The 18,153-nt window shown below is 51.3% G+C and overlaps 1 protein-coding gene across 1 annotated transcript in view; it reads right to left on the minus strand.

The window, feature by feature from the left end:
• LOC122394670 (inositol 1,4,5-triphosphate receptor associated 2-like) overlaps positions 1-18,153 on the minus strand; it is a 71,415-nt gene that overhangs the window by 42,222 nt on the left and 11,040 nt on the right. Inside the window, exons 15-16 of the mRNA XM_043391701.1 lie at positions 14,553-14,602; positions 8,127-8,196 (exon numbers count right to left, since the gene is read on the minus strand). Coding sequence (XP_043247636.1) covers positions 8,127-8,196; positions 14,553-14,602 — 120 coding nt within the window. The remainder of the gene's footprint in view (positions 1-8,126; positions 8,197-14,552; positions 14,603-18,153) is intronic.

The following is an 18,153-nucleotide window of genomic DNA, read 5'->3' on the forward strand; positions in this document are numbered from 1 at the left end:
TGCAGCTTTGCCATGGGGCACAACCGTGCAAGGCATGGTTGGGTATCCCCATAAGGTACCTACTGATAATCACGGGATTTCCCCCCCCCCCCATCAGGTTCAGGGGCCCATCGGGTTATTCGGGCCTGAGGGGCCCTGCGGCGCCAATTGGCCGCTGAGGGTCCACGTTGGCTATATTTAGACTCAGAAGGGCCCCACAGGGCTCGTAAGAACACCTCATGGGCCCACAAGTACCAACATTAAGATATCCATAAGGGCCCCAAGCCAGCCTCTGAGGGCCACTTGCCGGCCTCTGGGGGGTCTTAACCGGCCTATAGGGGGCCAGGTCTAGGAGCTGCACACCCGCCTATAATGGCCCCACACCCATTTCTCTGAGGGCCCATATAACGGCGACTGTAAGGGCCCTCACCGGCGCCCCTGAGCGCCACACCGGCGTCCCTGAGGGCCCCACACCCCTAACTCTGAGGCCCTACACCAATGCCTTTAAAAACCCTACATGGGCGGTTCTGAGGGCCATTGTCAGTTACCAGCGACCCTGACGGCTCACACAGGTGACTCGGAGGGTCCCAACGGCGTCTGAGCGCACCATGCCAGTCTCTGAGAACCCCACAAGGCTCCTGAAGGCACCGGTGACCTCTTGATATCTTTTTGTCGGCCTATGAAGGGTCCGTTCCGTAACAGCAGTTCTGAGGGCCCCACGCGCGCCTGTGATGGCCCTAAACCAGTGTCTCTGAGAGCCCCCACAACCAAATGAAGAGATGTGAGGTACTGATAATCCTGTGAGGGCCGTCACCGGCGACTGCGAAGCCCCCACACCGGCGCCTCCAGTCCGAGGGCCCCACATTGCCATATCTGAGGGCCCCACACTAGTGCCTCTTAAGGCCCTATATCGGCGGCTCTGAGGGCCCAGCATCGTAGCTTCTGAAGGCCCCACTAGTGCGCATGTGACGGGCCGGCCACCCTGCCACCGGTGACATTTGAAGGCCCCACACCGGCGACTCTGAGGGCCCCATCGGCGTCTGAGTCCGTTCCGGTCTCTAAAGACGACCCCACAGGGTTTCTGAAGGTACCACCGGCCTCTGAGGCCCTTTGCCGGCCTCTGAGGGCCCGTCGCCGGTCTCTGGAGCCCCCTGCCGGCTTGTAAAGGGTACGCACCAGCAGCTCTAAGAGTCCGACACCCGTGTACGACGGACCCACACAAGTGTCTTTGCAATTTAACGTCTTTTCGCCCTTCTTCCTAAAACTAACTTTTCTTTTCTTTACATCTTTATTTCATGCCTTGTAAATTGGGTAATTGTTTTATTTTTTGTAGTGAAAGACTGCAGAACAATTATTTTCCTCAAGCAGAGTTAGTGGGAGTTATTGAGGGACAAAATCATTGGGGGTGCCCGGAAAACCATTGGGGGTGCTCATTTGAGCATTGGGGGTGCTGCAGCACCCCCAAAGGTATACAAATCGACACCCATGGTCCCAACATCTGCACTCTCTCCGTATGATTCATTCCCGGCTCCCTTCACAAGCACTGTGTTTCCGCATTATGATGTGGGAAACTGGGCGCCCGGGGCGCCTCCCAGCCTCTGTGCATGGCGCCCAGGAAAGGTCACCGTGCCAGCTATCACAGCGACCTTGCAACGTTGCCGGCCGACGGGGAATGCACCGAAGGTCAGGACTGGATGTCCCGCGCGCCATTAATTGATGATGTTGAGAAAGGAATGTCGGCGGGGATGGAGTTTATTTATAGTGCAAGATAACTGGGTTCGCACTCTCGCTGTATGAGAAAGTCGGCAGGGTCAGCAAAGGTGGGTCAGTGGTGCACTAAATCAGGTGCATAGTTTGATGTGGTCTACGCTATGAATGCTTCTATCACGACAAAATGTTGCAGAAGACATGAAAGATTAACTCATTCAACCAAGCACGTTGATTGCAGCGTAAAAGGGTTCGTCGCAAAATAGTCATTACAGTTGCAGTGCTTTCCAGTGTAGTTTTATCGACACAGACCGGGTGGTTTTCAATGATGCAGCACTAGTGGCCTCACCTCATGTGAGGAAACCACGGCATAGCCTTAGGCGTCCGTGCCACCGGTTTTTCCCAGCGTCCAGGAAATGCTGCTCCATCGGCGGCATTAGCAGGAATAAGTCCGCCACGACCGTGAAAGGAGCGGTCCCCGGTCGGATTATGTCGCCTCCGCCCACTCGGCGGCATGGCTAGCGTGGGCGGGTCTGGACCGGTGAGGGAAAACGAAACAGACACCAGCGATAGGCGCCCGTCTGGGGCAAACTTATTACCCGGTAAAGGCACCCAACACACAATACAGAAATGAGGTCTGGAGTCTATGACTTCAACAAGCCTTTCATCACCCCGACCTAGAACTAACCCAAATTGACCCCGGGTCGACCTGCCGAGCCGCTTTCATAGCGTTTCATACTAATAACCAGGTTTGATTTGTGTGAACACATACAAAGCTACGAGCAGAGAACGCTCACGACTGGCCGTGGTCGCACGTAAGTCTTTCAGAAGGAGCCGCATTGGTGTGCGCTGCGGTCGCTACATGTGGCGGCAATTCGGGTTTACGGGTGCATTGACTGACGAGGTCGTCATGGGCCGGTCAGAATCGGTGATCAGACAGGGTCAGTGGATAAACAGCATCTGGGGAGCATGTGTCGATTGCTGTAACGGATGACGTTAACGGGTCACGAGATATGGTGTTGTGAGCTGTGTTTGTGTGAAACATTCGTGGAATTGAAACGGTGACGGTATCAAGTCGTGATGGTCGTGAATCTAGCAATGTGGTGTCCGTGTCAATTTGGGGCGTAGGGGCTAAAATGTTATTCTGTGCAATGGTTTAGGCAGGAAGAAACGTAGACCTTAGCGAAGCGTTCGCATTGTAACGGGGTAGTTAACCCGCGCGGGGCTGGGGTCTCCAGCCGAACGCGCGGGGCTGGGGGGGGATAAATTTTACCCCCCCCCCTGTTATCTCCCGAACTAATGGTCCGATTTGGAAAATTCAAACGCCAATCGAAAGATCTCATCACGAACAACTAAAAACATGTACTTAATTCAAAGTTTGAGGTCAATGTCAAGGTCAGGTCAAGGGTACAAATTCCAAGTTTCTACAGTATCGGCCTTGCACCGTAGTTGCCGAAGAATGGAGTCATGGACTGAGACTGATTGCCCAAAACGTGTTCTTAGGCTACCAAGACAATATTCGTTGCATACAATATCATTCAGAGGTCAAGGTCAAGGTCAAGGTCAGGTCAGGTCAGGTTAGGTCACCAAAAACAAAATATAGAAAAGAGCATGTGCGACACATGTTTTATGGGTCATTTTACTCAAAGAATTCAATAGGCACACTCAATAAGTGATATGGACCACCTCTAGATGAACTTCAGGCCGAGGTCAGGTCAAGGTCAGGTCAAGTGAGGTCAAATTTTGAAGTTGGTTGTTAAGGCCTAAAAAGGTGTCTATCTGATGCAATTCTTCACGGCGAATCGAATGGTGCTATTTTTGTTTCCGTACGAGGTCTAGAACTTCCAAAAAAATCATTTTTTAAAAATTTTGTGTGTCGTGACGTCATAAAATTTTGAATAACTCCCACATTTTTGAACCGATTCTTCTAAAAATTGGTATGTAGGTGCACATAGACCACTTCTCTGACATATATTCCGGTTTTTTCGATACACTCAAAATTTTGGATTTTATAATTATTTTCCCAAAAAAAGTCAGTTTTTTTTTAGAAAAAAAATTGGGCCAAAATCCAAAATTTTCAAAAAACCGAGATAGCCATTTGATAGACAAGGTAGAATTACGTATAACCTTAATTGTTACGTCTTGAATCCTTTAAAAATGAAGATGTTAACGGCGTTTGAAATTTTGCCGTTTTTGAGGCGAAAATGGCGAACATGACGTCACTAAAACGTCAATTTCTCAAAAAATTTCCGACAGATTTCGCTCAAATTTTCAGGGAACGTGTCAAATTGATGTAAGAAAAGGTACTGACAGTTTGGCGGCGCTGCGTGCCGCCGTTTTTGAGATATTGCAAAAATTCGCGAGGGGGGGGGGTAAAATTTACCCCCCCCAGCCCCGCGCGGGTTAAAAAGAAGACTCAACTAAAAAAAATGTACATTGTCATTGCTATTATAAGCCATTGACCTTTCACTTAAAAAAACATAATCTTCTAAATTAACAGATAAGCTGGAATCCCCAGTTGACATCAGCCCTGACTGGTCGGTAGTCACTGACCAGTGGTCACCCTTTCACCGGCCAGTGGCCACTCATTTGTCCATTAGCAGCTGTCCAGACTCGAGGGTACCAACCCCGCCAGAGCAGCGCCCACCAATTATTCGTGCATTATCAACCGGCCCATTAGTCCGTTATGATTACGAGATGACGTTTAGAACAGGAGCCAACAATGGCCGGAGCCTTTACAAAGAGACCGCCGATGAAAACCCGTCAGGGGTATCACGAAGTGTTGAGCAGGGACAGCGGCCGGTGGCATTTACCGCTGTGCTTAGTGTTGATGTCATAAAGATAGTCGTAGGTACACCCATTTCAGGGTGATTTATCCGTATGTTCAGCTGTGTTCCTCATGACATTTTACAAGCTTCGCACACTGAAAAGATGTCAACTATGCACTAAGCACTAGAATATTAGACGGGGCTAAAATTCATTACCGTGACGCGCCTCACAGCGTCACGGACGGTAATAGCGTTTTCTGAAATATGTACAGAGAACAAAAGCGCCATTATATCGTGAAATGCTATCCGTACACTGTACAGAGACGACTTACCTAAGTGGATACCCGCTACTGTACAGTCTGTCTTAAAAGTACCGCGCAAAGTGACGGTGGATCCATCAAGCTTGACCGAGGTAAGGCCTGCTATAATTTTAAAGTCACCGAACCATTTGAACTGGGGAATGAACGAGGATGTGAATTGCTTCGGTGACTCAAATTTAGTAGGCCCTTCCTCGGTCAGGCATGATTGATCCACCGTCACTTTGCGCGGTACTTTTAAGACAGACTGTACACAGACCAGTGGAATTACCTGAGCGGATACTGTACAGTGTACATTGACCAATGGACTTACCTGAGCGGATACTGTAAAGTGTACATTGACCAGTGGACTTACCTGAGTGCATACCTACTGTACGCTGTATGTACACAGGCCAGTGGACTTACCTGAGTGGATACTGTACACAGACCAGTGGACTTACCTGAGTGGATACTGTACACAGACCAGTGGACTTACCTGAGTGGATACTGAACACAGACCAGTGGACTTACCTGAGTGGATACTGTACACAGGCCAGTGGACTTACCTGAGTTGATACTGTACACAGACCAGTGGACTTACCTGAGTGGATACTGTACACAGACCAGTGGACTTACCTGAGTAGATGCTGTACACAGACCAGTGGACTTACGTGCATAGGCGGTCCCGGAGGGGGCACGGGGGCCATGCCCCCCCCCCCTTTGGTGTTGAAAGGTGGGGCCATACTATCTTTTGGCCCCACCTTTCAGATCGAACAAAAGTCCTAGAAAAGCTTTTCGTATGTTTCATTTTCTTTCTTGCGACATCAAAGGACGTAAATTTCACTCATGAGTGGGCTCAGTTTCGCATTCTGTCAATTTGGCGGTCAGCGTTGGTCAGCGTCGCTGGCACCGGTTCACGAGTATGGCTGGATCTTATATGGAATATTAGCGTGGGTTTACTTGAGGCTCTCGTAGGCCCAGCAATGGCTTGCATGAGACCCTCTTCGCCAGTGGCGGGTGGGCCCTGCCAAATTAGCGTGGCTCTACGACACATAAGACCTCATGGGTTGGTGCTGTGCACCTCAGAAGCCCGGTGGTGACGCCGTATGCCGGCTTGGTTTCTTAAGGATTAGCGTGGGACCTCCGGGGCCTGCATAGAGTTTGCATGAGCTAGTATGTAATCTCAGAGGCCTGTATGTAATGTGTACACAGTGGCGGTCGCTTGGAGGGGGGGGGGGCATCAGGGCCATGCCCCCCCCCCAAGGCACATAAAGGGGGCCGTCATATCATTTGCCCCTCCCCCCTCAAGCAACCGATGGGCCCCCATAGGTATATGGGGCCATGGCCCTGATTCGATAGTCACGAGGCTAAAAAAAAAAAAAACACGCCCAGCTATTAATATAGCTCCCACACCGGTCTTTGAGCGTCCTACACTGACCTCTGATGAAACTTCATTGGCGGTCAAGCGCCCACGTTGACCGCTAAGAGCCCACATCGACCTCTGAGGCCCTACATCTGGCATATGAGGGCCCATAACCGGCCTCAGGGGCCCCAACCGGCGTCTGAGGGTCTCACACCGGTCTCTAATGGCCTTGTTGCTGTCTCTGGTGTCCCAAGACGAACATTTAGGTGCCAATGAGGGCCCCGCACTGGCTGCTGAAGACCCGATGCCGGCCTCTAAGGGCCTGCATTGGCCTCTGAGGAGGGCCCATCTTGGCCTTTGAGGGCCCTCTGCTGGCCTCTGGGGTCCAACGACGGCTCATGCCGGTCTCTTAGGGCCCCACGCTGACCTCTGAGGGCCCCATGTTGGCCTGTAATGAGTAAGGACCCACATTAGCCTCTAAGAGCCCAACTCGGCCTCTGATGGTCTCAAACTACTGGCCTTTGCAGTCTGCAGGCCCTGTACTGGTCTCTGAGGGCCCTAAACTGGCCTCTAAGTGAAAACATACATGGGTGGGCTTCTGAAGATCACAGGGCTCACACAGACTCCTGCACAGCCTTACGTTGGTCCTGATCGAGATTACTTTACGTCCTGATGGTCCCGCGCAGATTCCCTCATATTTCGACGTCGGGACCCCATGAGCCGGTGTGTGGGGCTGGCAGAGACTGATGAAGTCCTTAGGGCTCAGGGCCAGTCTTTTTAGCAGTAGGACTATAAGACAGGTTGAGTGAGCCCCAATAGAGCCGTTGCGAGGCCCCGCACGAGTCGCGCGCGGCCCTCAGATGCCAATTTTGAAAACCAGGAACCTGTGGGGCCGGGGGTCTCCAGAGGTCGGTGTACCTACTTTCTCCCGCCGCTACACATCTATATATGGGTAAATGTCATGGTTTGAAAATGCTCTCTGGGTTTCACATATACTTGTTCAAAGCAAGATGTATCTGTACTTTTCCGAATTGTTTTATCGTGGTAAGGTCATGAATCCGCGTGCACGACCTTCCAGTATATGCTACACCGATCCGTCGCCATGGTGCAGTGGCCCGACCGGTGGAAACACCGTGGGACGGGAAATGGAACTGGTGATTTTGCCTTAAATTGAGCCTAAAGATTTCACGCAAGAATGAGGTGGATGAAGCATAAGTAATGCCAACTTTTTCGGCGCCTCGTGGGCGTAAAAAATTAGCCGATCACCCCCCCCCCCCCCCGGTGACGGATAAATGTTATGTCCCGCGAGTGTGACTTTGGCCCCCCCCCCCCCCCCCCGCCTTTTGCCAGCGGCTGCGACCGCCAGTGCTTACGTGAGAGGATACTGTACGCAGACAGTGGACTTACCTGAGTGGATACTGTACAGAGATCAGTGGACTTACCTGAGTAGGATACTGTACACAGGCCAGTGGACTTACCTGAGAGGATACTGTACAGTGTACAGTCTGTCTTAAAAGTACCGCGCAAAGTGACGGTTGTTCCATCAAGCCTGACTGAGGTAGGGCCTGCTATAATTTGAAAGTTACCAAACCAATTGACATAGGGAATGGACGAGGATGTGAATTGCTTCGGTGACTCAAATTTAGTAGGCCCTTCCTCGGTCAGGCATGATGGATCCACCGTCACTTTGCGCGGTACTTTTAAGACAGACTGTACACAGACCAGTAGACTTACCTGAGTGGATACTTCACACTGCACACATACCAGTGGACTTACCTCAGTGGACTTACCTCAGTGGATATTGTACACAGGCCAATGGACTTAGTGGACACTATACACAGACCAGGGGACTTACCTGAGTGGATACTTTGCACTGTACACAGACCAGTGGACTCACCTGAGCAGATACTGTACACTACACACAGACCAGTGGGTGGGTGCTGTACACAGACCAGTGGACTTACCTGAGTGGATATTGTACGCTATACACAATACACAGACCAGCGGACTGACCTGAGTGTGTGCGTTTCATCCCGGCGCTGTTAGCTCCAGTGAAGCTGCCCCCACCGTTGAACATGGCCTCCTGCGAACAAACAGACCGCCGGGCGTCTCACTGCGGGCCGGCGGATAAACAGGCGAACAGGAGCCGTTCAGCCCGCGTCGGCGCACACACATACACACACGGGAGAGCTTCACACGGGAGCCAAACTGAGCTGAGCGCTCCTTAGCCGAGCTGTCCTAACCGCGTCTATTCATCGCACTGCCGACACTCCACATCGCCCCGGCCGCGGCGACCGACTCCGCTCAGAGTCATCGACTCAGCTGGACAGGGACGCTACTGGGAAGGACGGTCAGCCGCCGACAGCGTGCCGAGCCGGTCCGACGGCTGGGCTGCTGCGTGGGCGGCGCTCAACAGTCTGTCCGTGGCGGTGACGACATCTCTGAGAAGGGACCAATGGCACGACTAGCGGCGGCACAGACTGGCTAAAGCTGGTGACTGTGAAATGAAGCGCAGCCGGGCAGCGCTCCGGGAGATCTGCAGCGCAGATACTGCGGAGGTGAACGGAGTGTGTCGGGCAGTGACACTATGCTCAGAGGGTCAACGGCAGGAGAGTGGTGAGGCAAGGTTCATGGAGGCAATAGACGCAATAGGCTCGTACTGCATGACGATGGATCCGCATGGAGAAAGAATGCAGCCTGTGCAATAAAATGCAGTGGTAGCGTGCAATCTTCTCATGAATGTCTAAACATCAACATCCTTTAGGACACTGATCACCGATAAATCCGATACCCAACTGATGCAAAGTATGTGGAAGAGCACGCCACATTGCGAGCATGATGGATGACAGGAGATAATGCGCCGCTAAAGCGGAGGCGTTACCTGTCATCACTATAACTTATCACCGATCTGAACAGCATCGTAATGCACATCGGTATTCAAAGCAGACCCCATCCTATCGATAGAAACATTACGCTGTGATTTGAAACCAAATAGCGGGTTTAAACACGCCAAGCCGCGCTCAACAGGCCGAAAATGCCCACTACACAGAGAAAATTTGATCCGGAAACTCGCCTTCGAGACTGGAATTCGGCATGCAAAGCTTTTGCAGTTTATGTGCCGTAAAGCAGCGCTGGACAGCGGCCTGCGCTGCGGCGCAACTGAAGTGCACGGCCGAACAGTGTACGCTCGTTTGGCGTCTCAGACACTGTCTACAGTTGGGGATTCACAGTGGAGCCCTGATCTGGCTCGAGTCCGAGAATAGCACGACACGCAGTCTGGAATCAGAACGACACTCGACAAATGTCTCAGAGCCGAGTCCACATCCTCACTTATTTTTCATGCAGTGGGAATTCCCGACAATATGCTATATTTAATCGCAATGTTGCTTGGAGTGAACAAGAGAATATGGAAAGCACAGCATATGATAAGCTTTAGCCGAATTCAAAATCAAGGACAACGCTCTAACCTAAAAGTGTGACTTAACGGACAACGATAGCGTTCCGAAGACTAGCGCTGGATTTCAGTCCATCATAATGAGGACCACCTGGTCCAGTGGCGGATCCAGGGGGGGGGGGGGGCAAATGGGCATTTGCCCCTCCCAAACGGCATAATTTTAACATTACGCCTATGGACGAGGCATGGAAAGAATCGATAGTTGTTATGGTTTGCCCCCCCCCCAAAAAAAAACTCTGAGCTGGATCCGCCTCTGACCTGGTCTGACGGTCTAAATCCTAAAATTCCAGATTTCCTGTAGTACTATTCACCAGTAAAACGCCTTTTGGGCGACCAACGGAGCGAGCGAGAGGATGGGTCTTGCACGTGCGAAATTGCGAGGGGGTACCTCCAACTAACTTGTGCACTGCACCCTACTAACCGGTCTTTGGCGATGTGCCAAATTTCAGCGCAATCGGCCTAGCCATTCTTGAGATCTGGAAGCGGCACACTGCACGTGCGCACGTGCAAGCGGGGTCCAAACTGACTTTTGCACGGCACCCTACTAACTGGTCCCCAACCGTGTACCAAATTTGAGCGCAATCGGCCCAGCCGTTCTCGAGATCTGGGAGCGCCCCCTGCACGTGCGCACGTGCTGTAGCACCCCAACCTTAACACATGCAGATGAATTATCTGATGGAGACCTAACTGTGTACCGAGATTCAATTCAATCGACCCAACCGTTGTGCCGTTATTGAGGTTGCAATTTTGGGGGTTCTTAAAAAATGTCCAACTTTACCACGCGCCACGTGCGGTGGTTGGCAAGAACGCATGGTGGCCATCACACCACAGAACTTTTACGTCCAAGTGACATTCAGTAAAGAAGACCGCTTGTCAATCGGATGTCCCGTTCCTAAGATATTAGCTTTTGAAGAGCGTCCCCACGGCCGGCCGGCCGGCCGGCCGGCCGCTCATACTCAGGATTTTCCCTTAATTCAGTATGAGACTCCGCTCGCTTCGCTCGCTCCGTAAAAACAGCGTTTTGACTTTCGATCAGTGACATTACAAGCGGCACGGCCGAACACACAAGCCGAGGGAAGTCCCTGTCCTCCGTAGATAAACGAGAATCTGTGCATGGTCCGGTAGTTCTGAGTCCTCTGTCATAAGCATCAGCCCTTATCCATTCCATCACACAACAGTGGGCCGCATTCTGATGTTTGTCACATGTCACGTCGCGTCACTTCACGCCACGTCGCTCCATGCCGCGTCACTTCACGTGACATAGCGTAACGTAACGTCAGTCACAATAACGTGGACACTGGACACGTCCTGTCCAGACCGCCGAACTTCAGCCGCAGGTTTGGTGTTCAGTCTCCTTGATCACTCCGGTATTCAACCGTTTAAAATCACCCGAGGCAAATCCCGCTGCAAGCCAACGAGCCGGATTAAGATACAAACACCGCGGGTAGCGGCTTGTAATAATCCAACAGACTACATGACCATTTCCCGTCTGAAGACACGGCAACATCATAGCCACCGCGCCGCAAAGTGAGCCACAATGAAGACATCGCTGGCGCACGGCGGCCGCGGCGAAACACAGCTCAGAAAGGGTACCGAGCCGCATACTGATGAGGCCAGCCGCGACACACCACAAAAGAACTCGGCCCTCCACGTCTGATCGGCGCCGGCAACGGCACATGTCGACACGTTCATACATCATCGCAGAGTCAAAGCCTCCGACGACCTGCTTACTCTGTAAACGGAACAAAGCCAAAGGGGCGGACGGAAAGAATACAGCTAACTCGAGAGGCGGCGGTCTCCTTGCAAGTTGACAGAGAGCAGTCGCCGATAAAAACGTAGACACTTGAACAGCTGTCACGGATGATCACAGAAGCGAGAGGCCGGACCGAGGTCGATCTCACGGCGTTCAAACGTGCAGGTCACGCACCGTTCCACGCCGCGCTGTGTCGACGTCTCGCCCGCAAGGCCGTCCCTTCGTCTGTCTCATTGTCTCACCGCCTGTCAGCTGTCTCGTCTCACTGCATCATCTCACAGTCGCACTGCATCGTCATCTCAAGTGTCTCGGCCGTCTCTCTACCATGCTTCTCACCCTCGAGGCCTCCTCTATTGGCGTATCGATCCGCCGGTTGCAGTTCCCACTCCACCGCCGCCAGGGCCGTTTCGTCACCGATCCGCCGGCCGCCGTGACCCCGCCAAACCTCTGCATGCGGTATGCGCTCGTGCCAGGCCGGTCGCGGCCGTGTCGCCGGCTTGGTACGGTGTGACCACCACAAACCGCAGGAGAGGGGATTGGCGCTGCAGCACCGGGGAGTGCAGGAATGACCAGGCGCTATTCAGGCGGCTGTCGGCGGAGACCGCCCACCGCAACAGTGGACAAAGGAGCAGACGAGACTCGGAGATTCGATGACACTTGAAGACGAGCGGTAACGAGGGTGCCCGGTCTTGCAGCCGACTGGTCGGTTGCGCAAGTAATAAAAACGTCCTTACTGCGACGTCGCTGGATTTCTACCTTTAGGTCGATTGGCTCGTTTTCTCTTCTTGATTCGCTTTCCGGCTCTTAATCATGTACGGTCTTTCCACACAAAGATAAAAATAGATAAAACCAGCCTTGTTATTCTAAGACCACATCTTCTCCCTCGCAAGAACTCAAAAGCTAAGCAATTGGGACACACACAAGCCAGCTATCCTTCTCCATTCAAACAACCTAAACAAACAACTCAAAGTAAAGTGTAGTCTCATGTCGCAGATAAGCTCACCGTTACATTCCTGCCAACACCCCTCGATTAGAGTAATCCGCTTCGGCGTAAATCTGTTGACTGGCTTGAAAAATATCCAATCCGCTCATGGTCAGACCCGGCGACCTCATGTTTCCGTTACAGTTGTGGTTAAGAAAGACATCAAACGCGGTCGAACGAATGCAGTGCAGGGTAGAACGAAAGCTACACAGCAAGGACGATGAGAAATTATTGCAGGTATGAATAGACATTATTGCACAGATGATGTAGGGATGATTGTCTACGATACAGTAATATTGCAAAGGCGAGACGATGCAAAGTGATAGAAGAGACGAGAAGGCAGTGTCTCAGTGACAATGAGACATCATTGCAAGGACAAACGTGCAATAAAGGAAGAGATGAGCATTTGCAACATCGTCTCCACTCCACAGCCAAAGCCGCGGTTAGTTCCTACGCAACGCGGCGGATCAGGTGACCACTATGGCCAGAACATCACCACATGAGGCATAAATCACTGGATTAGGTGACAGGAGAGTTATCAATCATGTTCACGCCTTCCGAGAAATTCAAACGCCGACGGATTGTCCACTGCATCAATGACAAGGATGAGCTCAATTCACACTGATCCGACTCATGACCTTGTCAAAATTAAGTACGACCGTATAAATCTCTCGAATCAACTGAAACCATAAGCGCCCCGTCGTTCGTTTTTTAGACCTCGCTTGGATTTAGCGAGATTTAGATAACGTTGCATCACAAAGGAAGCCGCCACGAAAACACTCCACGCCGCCTCGCCCGGACGCCAAGTTCTCAAACACTGACCGCAGTTGGCCAAGCATCCGCCCCGCTGTCCGAAGCACAACAAACCTGACGTAACCGGCGTCCGGTACACTGACCCTCTCTCTCCCTCTCCCCTCTCCTCCGCTCTAATCTGACCACTGTGACCGGTCAACAATCCTCCTCAGTTCTCGGCGGACACAAGAATTGCTGACCACAGCGGAAGACGGCCTCTGTTTGGTCACGTGACCGGTAGTCATGCGGTCACGGCTTGGGTCATGGGGTGATGCAATATGAAGGCACGAAGTCGCTGCGGCAGCCGATTCAGCCAAATCCACGGCCGCAGCCACAGCGAACTCCATGTCACAGTCGCTAGTGCGGTTTCGCTTGCAGCAGCAGGAGAGCCACGTCGCAAGAAATGATGGCGATATTCCACGACACCGATTGAAGTAAATAAATACGGACGCAATAGCCTCGCAGCACAGTAGCTATGACAGCCCAAACGACAGCCTTAACTGATGCCTCCATTGCCACTGCACGGGCAGGGCGGAACAGCCGCGACGAACTACAGGAGCACAGATGGCCGGGGTGATAGACACCATCAGATGAGCATCACTCGCTCCTGCAGAGTGCAGACAGCCGCGGCCACCGCGCAAACCTGTCCCGGTCTGTCCCCGCCTGTCCGGTGGCTGGTCGGACACGACGCGGCTTTGTCTGATGGTGCGCCGTTGCCGCCAGCCCACCATTCCGCCCCGGTCAGCCCAGCAGGAGGGAAATCACCGGCATACATTACATGGCACACCGCTGGTCGAGGCCGAGCAGCCCGGCGCGGCGGCCAGTCTACTGCCGGTGTGCCGCCGCCCTGGGCTGGGTGGTAGATCAGCTACCGGGCCCGGCAGCCGCTAATGTATCTGGGCCTGATCGGCGGGGGCGGGGTGGATAACAAACTGAGGCGCCGCCGACGGGACGCTACGTCATGGTGACTGGGCGGGAGATGAGGATAAAGACGTTGGGGGGTGATGGGAAGGGATGGGATGTGATGAGACGAGAGCAGGGCACTGTGATCACATAGTCGTGCTTGAATGCTTCATGTAAGACACCTAATAATCCGACACGAAGCAGGAAATGTTTTTTTTTCCATGAAGTCGTTCATAACCTTGTTTGCTTGTTTGTTAGAGTTTATGGGTGCTTCGAGAGGTCACTAGGCGCCCATTTACATCCCGTACCAGCTCCTCACATCGCTAAAAGGTTTCATTTCCATTTGAAATCATCGGCATCAGTACACATATTTGGTATTGCATGCGTCTTCACCACATGCGCTTTTTCATACTCTCCTTTGGGAATTAACTGCATCCATGAACGAAACAACTCATCTCAACTCGAACAGTCACATGTTTCATATAAACCCAACCATCCCTCCTGACGACCGCCCCCCCCCCCCCGACACTCCCCACAGCTCCCACTCTTCCTCACCTGTTTCGGGTAGAGGTCCGTGAGCTGGTGCAGCAGCGGCGGGTGAGAACCTGCCAGAACCACCACGGAAGAACAGACGAGTTAGTGCGGTCACTCGGTGGTAACTCTGCGCAAACTCCGCGTATACACGCCTCGCACTCACAGCGTACACTCAGCGCACACTTCGGACACTCACAACTGTGCGCTAACAGCACTGATATCCGTGCAATTGCACGAAATCACTGTTGTCCTTCGAGGGCACAGGGTAACAGAGATTACCGCCAAACACTGGACACCACAGAGCACTGGGATAGATCACGATGAGGAAGGATTTGATATTGAAACGTAGACGGATAAGGTCGCGATCGCTCGTTTCTCACCAAATAGGAAAGATTCCGACTTCCAAAAAACAGCTGAAAGGATCAATCCCACAGGGCACTTTCCCAGCACGGTCTCGCACAGCGACAACGACCACCGACCAACCGACCAGCTACGACCAGCAACCACCGACACCGACCAGCACCGACCAGCGACCAGCGCCGTCGATATGACACGGTCGTGACAGCGGCGCGGCGGCGACCGGAGGTGGTCAGCTGACAGCGGCGTCGGCGGCGGACCACTGCCGGCCGGCCGGCCGGGGCGGCGGGGCTGGCGGCGGCACGTCCCCGGACAGACGGACAGACCTCAGAACCGGTTGGCTGGTGGGAGTGGGCAGTGAACATCGGCGGCAGCACGGCAGCACGGCCCGCCCGCCCCGGCCGGACCTCCCCCAGGGTGAGGATGGCACCGTGTAGATAGGGGTGGGAGGGGGGCGGGAAGCGGGGATTGAGCTAGGGAGTCGGTGACCAGACCTGACCGTGGGCTGGAAGACAAGGTGTAAAAATGTGTTGAACGGGAGCCGTAGAGAAGGAAATAAATGAGACAAATCTGATGAAAAGCAAAGTACGAACAACTTACCCAGAAGTACAGAGCAATTCTAAGAAAAGATCGGTTTTCAAGCTATATTAGATATCAAAGTGAAGCGTTAAACGCTTTAGAACGTAGACGATTGAAACAAAGACCAGACAAAGGACAAAAGACCACAGATCACATCTCATACCAAACTACTATAATCAGAAGGAAATACCAAACCATAATATCAAGTGTTTCCCTCCCCGATTGCTTGTTGTTGACCTGACTGAGGTCGTACCATCATTGGCCGCTTGAATTTTGTGGCTCGTCACATATTTCCTCTTCACAAACATATTCAGGAAAATGCTAGTCCTCCCAGACTTGACAGGTGTTCCAATTTAGTTGTTTTGCACTGGTATTTTAGGCGGCAAAATAACAATAGCTTCGTTACAAGGGAAAGCATAAAAAAATCGGAAGTTATGTAGAAGTTATATAGTGAAGCATGAACTACATAATCGTACTTAAAAGAAGACTAGAAATCGACCTAGACATAATTGTGGTTTGTTGCGTTTATTGCAATGGGCCGCAATTGAAAAAAAGTGTAAATCATACATTCATCGATCTTACTAAACGAAAGCACGATGGGAAAAAAATGAGAGGATCACGAGAAGCGTAGAACAGCCTTCAGCTATCACGCAGAGAACTATTCGACTATTCGCTATTCGGGCTTCTAGCGAGCACACATGTCGAATGTTAACCTTCGCCCCAGTGGGCGGGGGGGGGGGCATATGTTACCACCCTGTCGCGTTTCTTGCGTGTAAATAAAAAACCGCGGCCAGGTCAAGTTAACTGACCAAGCCTAAAAAAGTTTGCAATCATGTCCAGCCTGCCGTGTTTGTCAGAAAGGTTTTAAAATTGGTGGATTGCATGATGTTATGGGCGTCTACAATTTGTATATCTCGGATTTTTTATATCCATGACCTAAGGTCAGGTCAGTGGCGTGACCTTTCCATTACAAGTCAATGGAGAAAAATGAAAATGCCTCTAGATCCGTGTATACGCATAGGAACAGTCCAAATATTTCAGAATCACAATGATTTGGACCACCCGTGATGACCAAGGTGTCATTTTTCCTGATAGCCTCTAGAAAGGTCATCCGAGGTCATTTGAGGCTACAAACAGATTTTTGCCAATAACTCGCGATTGGAAAGAGATAGAACGCTGGGGATGGTCTCATTGTGTTTGTCTTGCCGAGACGCATCGACTGATATGCAACATGACCTTTTCCGGTCAGGTCATGACCTTGACCTCAGGTCAAATTTTCAAGTTGACCTTTCAAGGTCAAATTATAGTTCATTCGACGCGTCTCGGCGAGAGGAACACGATTCTGGCAATAGAAATGTCGTGGCTTTTTGTTGTCGAAAGTTATTGTCGAAAAACACTTTTCGTAAAAACAGCTATTTTTGGAGTTTTTGCCCTCTGGAGGCTAAATCCGTGACCTGAGGTCAATTTTGATGTGACCTTTTCAAAAGAAGAGTTCAAGAGCTATCGATTACTTTTCCATGCGTTTTTCTAGCTACCATAGTTCCTGAGATAACGGCATGTTTTCTGAAAAATATTATGACCATTGGCAAATTTTGACCTTTGCTGACCTCTGGTGACCCCAATATTGCTCTAAGATGAAAAATGACCGAAATACTTTTAAACGTACGCATTGAGAGCTATCGACTGCTTTTTACCGCGTCTTTCTAGCCCTCTTAGTTGTTGAGTTAGAGGTGGGTGGTAACATATGCCCCCCCCCCCCCCCACCAGGGCGAAGTTGGCTGAGACCGCCACTGGGGCGCGGGTTAAGCTAAATTTTCCCGGTAATGGCAGTCAGTCCGTCACCGAAAGAGTCCACACGCAATGCCAGTTCGGGGTTCTTTAGAAATGAACCGAAGATCCGTTTAGGGAAAACATGTGTGGATTCAATCGTCCACAATGCAAGCAAAGAAATTAACTCGATAAAAATAGGACCGTACTACGAGCAAATTCATCAAAAATGGCAAACAGGAGCGGCGGTTAGTTCCGCCTAAAATCGCTACAGGTAATTTGCTAAAAACTAACCTTTCCTTGTTCGGATGAGCGAGCCTGACTGAAATATTTCATACAGCGCCAATAATAAAAATATAGCTAAACTGGATTGCATTTCACGCACGACGTGCACTAACAAATGACCTTGTCGGTTTTCTGCAAGACAGGACTTGCTTGGACATAAAGACTCAAGTGAATGTCCTTGAAGCAATGGGGAATGTCTGCAGGGATCCCTTTACATGAAAGCGCAATAAATCAGTGGTTCATTAAACAGAGGACACGGCACCTTATAAGAGGAGTATCTCACATTGTTCAGCCGTCTGTCCGTCAGAATTAAAGAAAGACGTAATTATCCGCCGTGACGTTGGGCAAACCAGGATAAGTCTGACAGACAAACCCGTTTGGCTAATCAATTTATATATGGGTGGACATGACAGCGCCCTTGTATGCATTTTCAAGATGTTAACACATGGTCATGTGGGGAAGAAAATATGAACACGGCTGATGATATGGATATGAAGCAACAAACTTATAAACACAATTAGAACCTACGATATAATTTTCAATTACAACTTATCAAGGTCACGGCTTCAGTCGACAAATGAGATTAACGGTATTTATGCAGCTTCGCTCGGTCAGCTTTGTTTTGAGGAAGCGC

The sequence above is a fragment of the Amphibalanus amphitrite genome, unplaced genomic scaffold (genome assembly GCF_019059575.1).
Source record: "Amphibalanus amphitrite isolate SeventyFive unplaced genomic scaffold, NRLGWU_Aamphi_draft 000604F_arrow, whole genome shotgun sequence".
Classification (NCBI taxonomy): domain Eukaryota; kingdom Metazoa; phylum Arthropoda; class Thecostraca; order Balanomorpha; family Balanidae; genus Amphibalanus; species Amphibalanus amphitrite.